Source organism: Choristoneura fumiferana, chromosome 21 (genome assembly GCF_025370935.1).
Source record: "Choristoneura fumiferana chromosome 21, NRCan_CFum_1, whole genome shotgun sequence".
Taxonomy (NCBI): Eukaryota; Metazoa; Arthropoda; class Insecta; order Lepidoptera; family Tortricidae; genus Choristoneura; species Choristoneura fumiferana.
Genome location: NC_133492.1, coordinates 18512730 through 18522467, shown reverse-complemented (window position 1 = coordinate 18522467; position 9738 = coordinate 18512730). Strand labels below are relative to the sequence as shown.

Below are 9738 nucleotides of genomic sequence, written 5' to 3'. Positions count from 1 at the left end.
AGTTGATAATCGTTTGCATGTCACAAAACAATAACGCCAATAGACGTACGTGTCTGTCAACTTGAAAGTTCGACTTTAGCAACATATTCATGTGATATGGACTTGTTTAAAAATTGATAGACTACTGATTTGGCTGATGGTACATACACCTACCTTATAAAATCAAAAACAATAATTATAATAATAAATTCATTTATTTCGGGCAACTTGGCCCATACAATAAATACCATTCCATTAAATACCATTATTATTATAATAGGGACTCGTTGAAGGTATCAAATAAAACAGATGTTGTAAAAAAATATTTAATTAAAACTTAGTTAACAAACTAATCTATAGGAAATGTATCTTCCAGCAGTCTCCGAGGATCTTATAATTTTCACTACCTGCAACAGACATTTGAAATAAAAATTGGGCCCATCAATTTTCATTGGTCCATTTCATTAATCAAGTTTTATGTATAAGTGCAAGAACGAGAGTGAGTGCCAACAATTCCAATAGTCATTGGTCTGTTGCCATCCTTTAAAGAAAGGATAAGCCCTTTTCTTGAAAGCCCCAAAATCATAATATTGTCGTAAGGGAATGACTATTCTCATACTTGTGTCCGCTGATGGACATAAACACTCATCTGTCCTGTCTGCCTGATTGCGCTAGCTATAAAGCACTGTAAAGGAACAGATTTCCTATTTGCTTGATGCACAAGTTTCTCTTTTAAGGGTGAAAGTTACACGTTTATGGCAATAATTAGCCTGGTAAGTTAATATGTAAGTATAGTGTGGTTGTTGGTATGGTATTTTATAGTAGAGATTCGACCTTTCAGGTCATTCTGATATACATTATGCCTATCCAATTTATTAAAAGCGTAAACAAACCGATTTCATCAAAATTATTGTATAAAAACCCACTAGATCGAATCAATAACACATTTATCTATAATTCGTGTCATTAACTAGATGTCTAATCACTTTTTTCACCAAAATTCACTTGATTTCAATATTTATTTTTTCATTTGAAAAATCTTCGTCATAATCTGAAGTTATTTCTTGATTGAAACATGTGTATAATCTGTAGTAGCATAGACTAGCGTAGAGGTGGTGGAAAATTTGACATTTTAAAAATCTATTAATGCGCGGATGAGGATGAATAAGCGATTTTTATTTACATTCCTTAAAATTAAAAAATAGATACTGCTTTTATAATTGAATAAACAGTCTTTGGAATGAAATCAATTATTGTAAATAATAAAATAGACAAAAATACTTGATGTATTCAATTAATAAATTAATCGATTTACTGAACAGATTAATTAGTTTGCAATAGGTTCTAGGTTTTCACATCATTGAATGTCAGTGGTCGGATAAATGGCGTCTCTGTTTACACTTTTCATAATTTGGCTCGAAATACAATATAGTTACCTGTCCTCTCTTCAATCCGAAGTACCTCGCAACGGGGTCACCTGCCTGTATTCTCATTAGCATATTCTCTTTCAGTTTACTGTGCAAGAGTCAAGGATCAATGGTTTTTTTTAATAGGCTATAATATAAAATTACTGATACGTAGATGAGAACCAATAATAAGAAAACTTGGCTTTATTCAGCTAAAAATGACACATTAATTCGACAGAACAATCAGTCTATAAACGTTTCCATAGAGATACACATCATTCACCCCTCCTAAGATGTCTGGTAGTCCTCCAGGTATACCGGTGCGCGCCTGACTCGGGTAGATCGCCGCACGGCGCATTGCTGTGTACCTGATGGTCCTGGCTCTTCGGCTGCTGTTGCCTCCTCAGTGTCATTCGCAGGCGCAGATGTTTCGACCACAGCCTGGGGCGTAACGTCGTTGTCATCGGAGGATGTAGAAAAATATTCGTCATCTGATGGGATTGGTGCCAAATGCCTATTGGAAATTGTACCTTCTCTTCCATCAGGGTACCTGACATGAGAATAATTAGGGTTACTTTGAATCAAATATCCTTCATCCACGATGGGATCGAATTTAGAACGGCGCACGCTTCTTTTTATTAGGATGGGTCCAGGGGTAGTAAGCCAAGCAGGCAATGATACTCCGTTTGGACTTCTGCGAGGGTGAGTGAACATTCTTTCATGGGGAGTAGCGTTTGTAGCTGTGCACAGCAGCGACCGTATCGAATGTAAGCTTAAAGACAGAACCCGTTCCCAGTCGGCTATTTCCAGGCCCTTGGACTTCAGGCTCAACTGAATGGTTCTCCACAAGGTAAAATTTAGGTGTTCAACTTGTCCATTGCCTTGTGGATTGTACGGCGTGGTGCGGCTGCAAGCTATTCCGAGTGAGACGAGATATTGAGTAATTTCTTGAGACATAAACGATGTTCCTCTATCTGAGTGAATGTACATCGGTGTGCCAAAAGTATAAAATAATTCATTCAAGCAGTTGATGACAGTAGCTGACGTCATGTCTTTACATGCAAAAGCAAAAGGGAAGCGACTGTACTCGTCTATAACAGTTAGAATATACTTATTCTTTGACTTTGATGGAAGTGGCCCCTTAAAATCTATATTGAGCCGTTCTAAGGGAGCCGTTGCTTTGATAAGTTGTCCGTGTGTATTTGCATAACGGGGCTTAATTTCAGCACAGATTTTACAGTTAGCAGTCATTTGCCGAATGTCATTGACCGAATACGGAAGATTTTTCGATCGCACCCAGTGATTCATACGGACAATTCCTGGATGACAGAGGTTGTCATGTAAAGTTTTTAAGTTGTTAATGTTCATATTTGCACATACTCTAGTCAATGCATCGGCGACTATATTTTCTTTGCCAGGACGATATACTATGTCGTATTTAAAACAAGACAACTCTAATCTCCAACGTTCAATTTTCTCATTCTTTATTTTGCTCGAATGAATTTGGTTAAACATGAACGCTACCGATTGTTGGTCTGTTATTAAGAGGAAGTGCCTGCCGATCAAGTAGTGGCGCCATTTACGTAATGCTTCGACTATCGCGGCCGCTTCTTTTTCAATAGCCGAGTGTCGCCTTTCTGAATCAGTCAAAGATCGTGAGAAATACGCAACAGGCTGCCCGTTTTGAGAGAGAGACGCAGCCAGTGCATTTTCCGAAGCATCAGTTTCTACTGTGAACATGGCGTTTTCATTAATAGCGGACAACGAAGCTTTTGCAATATCTTTTTTTAATTCGTTAAAACAAGTGATTGCGCTTTCAGATAGTGGAAATGTAGATATTGAGAGCAGTGGCTTAATTCTTTCTGAAAAATTATGTATCCATCTAGAATAATGAGCGAAAAATCCTAAAACCCTTTTCAATGCGGCCGTATTTTCAGGTGCTGGTAGGTCGAGCAGTGGTTTAAGGCGATTCTCGTCAGGTCGAATTGTATTATTTTGTATAGTGTAACCAAGAAGGTTAATCGTTTCTTGACTGAATACACATTTGCTCTCATTTAGTGTTAGATTGTATTTGGCGGCAGCCGTCTTAAATTTTGACAGATTTTCATCGTGTTCTTCCTTCGTCTTTCCACATACGGTGACGTCATCTAGATATGCAAACGTACCACTCAAGTGTTCTTCGTCTATTATATAATTCAGGGTGCGCTGGAAGGCCGCTACACCATTGGTGACACCAAAAGGGATTCTTGTAAACTGATAAAGCTTCCCATTTGCTTCAAATGCAGTAAAAATTCGTTCTTTTTGAAGAATGGGTACTTGGTGATACGCGCTTTTTAAATCGATTTGACTGAAATAGCTGTATTTAGCGGCTTTTGCGACAATTGCTTCTATCTTTGGTAATGGGAAGGCATCCAATTCAGTAAATTTATTAATGGTTTGGGAGTAATCTATTACCATCCTCTTCTTGTGTAAACCTCCACCGGCAATTAGTACCTGTGCTCGCCAGGGTGAGACACTGGGTTCGACAATTCCATCTTCAAGTAGCTTGGACACTTCTGCTTTTATGAAACGTTCGTCGTCGGCGGAATGGCGTCTGGACCGGACGGCTATTGGTTTCGTATGAGGAGACCGGTGAGTAAACAAAGATGCCGGCGGTACTGATGCTTCCATGACGTTACAGATACGTAATGGTTCTTGACTTCCTCCAAACTCTAGTTCTAAAGAAGAGTGGTATTTAAGTATATCGTGACCGATAATTGCATCTGCGCATAGATTGTTGACAATAAGAAGAGGTTGGTTTTTGTATTGATGCTTCTCAAGCTGAATGTTTACGTAACAGACACCTTGGACGTAAGAAACATGACTGAGAGATGCTAACGTGATAGTTTGACGGCTAGGTTTTACCTTTATTTTGAGTATCTCGACCAGACTCTTATTTATAAAACTAACAGAGCTCCCAGTGTCTATCAAGGCCTCTGCTTTAAAACCGTTAATTGATATTGGTGAAGTAGCCTTTCTTAGACTGCTTGGAGAGGCAGCGGAGATTGCTGAGAGTGTATTGTCACATTGAATAATGTCATCTGTTACCGCGTTAGCTGTGTGTGTTTGCTTCGATCTGCACACGTTTGCGAAATGACCCTTTTTGGAACACAATTGACAATTTTCATTAGCTGCAGGACATTTTATGCGCTGATGAACATTTCCACCACAAAAGAAGCAGCGTCTCTTTGAATTCGGATGAAAGGAGGATGTAGATGCCGCTAAGTTATTATTTGGTCTTTCAGAATCTGGTAAAGCATTGAGATTTAGTGTATTAGTGGTCCCGAAAGCTTGTGAATTTATTCCAGCATCTTCAAGGGAAATTGCTAAATTGACGGCTTCGTCTAGACTCAGGTTTAACTTCTCTAGCAGTCTCTCTCTTATTTTCTGGGAACTAATACCCGCTATAAATGCTCCTCTCATTGATTGTTTTTGATGTTCTTCTGCCGATACATTAGTGAAATGACACTCGAGTGCAAGAAGTTTAAGTGCTTGTATATATTCTTTTATTGATTCATCCGCTCTTTGCCTTCGCGTCGCCAACATGTGCCTGGCGAGTATTTCATTTTTGGGCTTTACGTATAATTTTTCTAAGAGACTAACGGCTTCGTCGTAGGTTTTGCATGCACGTATGTACGAAAATATTGTAGGTGAAAGGTGATTGACAAGAAGCTTCAACTTCATTGAGTCTCCGGCGTTGGGAGTACATTCTTCGGATAAGAAATTTTGAAAAGTGAAATACCAATGTGTCCATTTTAGATCGGATGCAGGAGCACTTGGTTCATCTTCGAATCGCTCAGGGCGGAGATAGCGTGACATGTAACCGAACCAACCATGTCTTCGAGTCAGGCGCGCACCGGTATACCTGGAGGACTACCAGACATCTTAGGAGGGGTGAATGATGTGTATCTCTATGGAAACGTTTATAGACTGATTGTTCTGTCGAATTAATGTGTCATTTTTAGCTGAATAAATTGATACGTAGATGAGAACCAATAATAAGAAAACTTGGCTTTATTCAGCTAAAAATGACACATTAATTCGACAGAACAATCAGTCTATAAACGTTTCCATAGAGATACACATCAATTACAATGTCTTCTCAGGACATTCAGGTTGTCAAGTGTGTATGTAATTGCTTGGATAGTATGAGTCATAAGAAAAGTTACAATTTGCGGGCAGTAACTAATTTATTTGTGCCGTGGGCCGTCGGCGTAAGAATGTTACCTCCCCCTCTCTTCCCGTAGGCGCCGTAGAAACCGACTAAGGGAAAATACCAGATAGACAGGCAATAGCATCTTCTTGGCTACTTTTACATCCTATACTGCGCTCGCCAACTCGTTTCGCCCTCCTTTATAAACCTCAAAAATGATCTGGAGTTCTATGGGGGAGGCATGTGTCCAACATCCTACGGCTGGGATGATGATGATGAACTAATTTACACCCTATCCGTCAGTAGGAACAGTCAACGTCATAAATAAGTGATCACTTTTGTACCTTGTCACTAACATCATGGTTTAAAAAGCGATAAGAAATTGTGTAACCACTGAAAGCGACAAGGTACAGAAATGATAACTTATTTATAACGTTGACTGTACAATCTGAAGCGATAAAATCGCCTATTGTTTGCAAATGCTACCCCAGCACAGAGCACAGGAAACGTTACTGCTCCGGACCCACTTTAAGCAATTTTAGGTTTAAAGTTACTTTGTAATTTTCTCTCTGTGTAAACACCTGTTTTTTGTATCCCTTACTATTGTGGCGTACAATAGTCTTTGTATTGTGTACACGTGACGACACAATGCAATAGAGCCAAAATATGGAAGTCATTATCATCATCATATCAGCAATAGGAAGTCCATGTGTTGTCACATAGGACTCCTTGATAATATCAAGGTAATTTTAGCACATCTGAGCCCTGGGTAGTAACAGAATAGTATATAATAGTAACAAAGTAACAAAATAACCTCAACATCATGTCAATGCCTCCTCTCAGAATGAGAATTGAGAGGTTTTGGGTCGGAGTTCTCTAGCGCAGGCCTAGTACAGATTAGGAACTACATACAAAGTAGAATTGTTTCACAGGTTTATAAATGCTGCTGTCGTCACAATGGTTTCCATCAGCGAAAAGCTTATGATATGTTTAGCATATGAATTTCGAAAAACTCAAACTTTCAGTCAAACTACTAGGTTAATTTATGAAGATATTACTATCTTTTTAACCGACTTCAAAAAAGGAGGTCCTCAATTCGAGTGTATTTTTTTTATGTTTGTTACTCAATAACATTTTTCGAATTTTTGAAGCACACCTATAGCGATTTTGGCATTTTTAACATCAAGTCAAGTATTTACATTCAGAAAGTATTATTTGGTGAACTGGACCCTGATAAAGAAGACCGTAGGTACCGGTACTCTGTTATAAAATGATATAACTATGCTGTGTTTGAGCTTAATGGAATCGTTTTGAGATGCACTTTGGCTACAGCACTAAAAACTACCAAAAACAATTTTTATTACAAAAAATGGAACAAACTTCAAAAACCCTGGAAATCATTTTCTACCTACTAGTTTGAATTTGGTTCCTTTTTTTGTTAATTTTTTTTTTCAAATTGTGGTTTAGAAAGGATACTATCGACAAAGCAGCTCCTGTTTCTCATCAGGAGTGAGGACAATGTGTTCGGGCACCAGCTCATGCTCGGTGATGTTGATCAGCAGCTCGGATTCCAGGAACTGTTCCAGAATATACTTCGGAGCCATGTCTACCAGTGACTGCTTAGCTGATGGTGTCATGCCTGAAATAGAAGTTTTACTGATATTATTTTGGGGACGAGATTAGATTTATAAAAAAATAAAATTATTGAATCAGTTAAGATTTAAGATTATCAAAAAAATTGGACTTGTTGTTTTTTCTTGTCAGTTAAAAACATTAAATTATAAAGATATACCCTGTTATTAAACCCGTCCCCCCTTATCTATACCACCACCACCTTAGCTATATGGGGCTATACAAGGGCTTGGACTATTATCATTTTTTTTTAATTATGACTAGCCAACTAATTAGGCAGATACATTAATATATTGTGACCAAATGAATCCAATAAATATTAATAATAAATAAACCATAATGGAATTTTAATAGTTCATTTACTATTCTGAATTTTCTATTTGTACGTAAAATAAATTTATAGTCAAATTTTACCATATTTATTCAAACCGCTTGAAGTTCTTACCTGCTTGTACTACAACAATAGCTCTGTGGATATTTTCTTCTTGCATCCTAGTACAATAAGTCTTGATGGTCTTAATTCCAATTTTGGGTTCGTCCGGGAAGAACACAAACATCTGGTCTGTAGGGTCATCATTGTGGGCTACTAATACTATAAGATCGCTGCGGGCCGGGCGTTTTTCACTGTGAAAATATTTTTTTATGAATAAGGTGCATGTCTTTTTATTTTTTTTAACGGGCATTGTCCATTAAAGGATAATTTTGCCAATGAAAAGTAAAGACAGTTTTAATAAAAACAGCTTGATAGCTAATGTTTGGTAAAAAAAAAAAACAGTATTGTTAGCTATTCTTAGGTATGTATATCATTCATTTTTTTAGACTTTTCGCCACAATTCTAATGTCAGTAATTAACAGTAACTCCACCACTTTAACCTCATATATAGCTGAATGTATATGAACCTTCATGTATAATGTATTTCTTTTTGTTTTTTCTTTCTTTCTTTGACCACTTTAACAATTCTATGAAGTTTTGACCTAAGAGGTTTCAACTAGTAAATAACTGGCAGGTTCTAATATCAGCAGATTGGCATGTCATTAGAAGATGACAAAGTCAGCTGATAACCTATAAGTTTTGTACTTATTAATCTTATTATTTAGACAAGGATTCTGTTTGATACTAAATTGATCAATTTTATTCTTCAAAATGCAGCCTACAGTATTACAAATTATAGATGCAAAAATAAAAGAAAACCTTTTGGAAAGAACTATATCAGAAAATGTGAAGATACACTGTGGTAACCAGTATAGATAGATTATATTTATAAGTATTAATATTTCAACAGCCAGATAGCAGAGTGGTTAGCGGACTTGACTACAAACCTTTAGGGGCAGATATTATTATGTATGAAAAATATGAATATCTGTTCAAATCTCAGGGTGAAACCAGACAAGCGTATTTTTTGACTTGTGGGTCGCATATTTTCGGTCAGCAGAAAGTATGATAATTACTATTAGATGGGATGCAATTTTTTGAGATAAAAAGTATTGTCGCAAGCCAGAGCATAATCTATTTGCCTAATATCTTCTACATCCACCCATTGTTTCGAAATCACATTTACGCCTCCATTTAACAAATACACACTATCTAACTATCTGTCTCAATCATCCTTATTCTGTTCACATTGCAGAAGGGACTATAAATAATAATAAGGTCTACAGTCTTATTTATTACATACTTTACAAAAATGGTGATTCATAAAGTTGTAGAGGGAAACACATCCATGTGGTACTTTTTGATATAGGTTGAATACATTTTAATTTACATTAACTTCAACATGTACTTATTTTTTTTATAAAATCTTTTTTGTGCCGGTTGTTATTTGTAATTTTCGTAGTGTATTTAAATTACTTACCTCGGTTTGTCACCAAATTGTTCCTTGAACTGGTCAAGAGTTTGGTCTAATTCATCTTGCGTGACCAAGTATCCTCGGTCATGGCATAGCTGTAACGCACGAAAATAAAATCAGAGTAACAAATTGTAAACTTATTTAGACTATTCATTTGTAAATTGTTCATACATCGCTTCCAAAGCCGCAAGTTTTATTTACTGTCGTCGAAAACATCAATTCTAACCTATGAACTTACTTGCATTACAGTCTTTCTTATACGCCACAACTTGTAAGTTTCCGCATCGTCGTCCATTTTTTAAGTCTTCGTGGAATATACAATGTTTTTAAATTCCTATTTAAACTGAACAAGCAGTAATAAATAAACAGTCCCTAAATGAGAATAATGTCGTCAAACAGCTACAGTCACAATCACACAACACAGCCAGAGCGAGCCAGCACGCACCCGACCGACCAACCAACCAACACACACACAGACACACACACATACACAGCTGAGGTGACGACCGACACCCAGGCAGACAGTTGACTGACATGACAGAACCAGCAAGGCTACTACGAAACTCGCAACTCGAAGTTAGTATCATACCGTCCCTCTCGCTCTCGTATTAAATAGTATAGGTGTCAGAGAGACCGCACGACACGAACTTCGTGTTTAGAGTTTCGTAGTAGCCCTGCAGCA

At 37.3% G+C, this 9738-nt stretch overlaps 1 protein-coding gene across 1 annotated transcript; it reads right to left on the bottom strand.

The window, feature by feature from the left end:
* Positions 1-291: 291 nt before the first annotated feature.
* Positions 292-9738, bottom strand: LOC141439824 (DNA-directed RNA polymerases I, II, and III subunit RPABC1-like). Its single transcript, XM_074104203.1, has 6 exons — positions 9295-9738; positions 9063-9151; positions 7655-7833; positions 7054-7216; positions 1416-1494; positions 292-386 (listed from the first exon to the last, which is right to left on the bottom strand). Exons 1-6 carry the CDS (start codon positions 9349-9351, stop codon positions 321-323), a joined length of 633 nt encoding a protein of 210 aa, XP_073960304.1. The 5' UTR covers positions 9352-9738; the 3' UTR covers positions 292-320.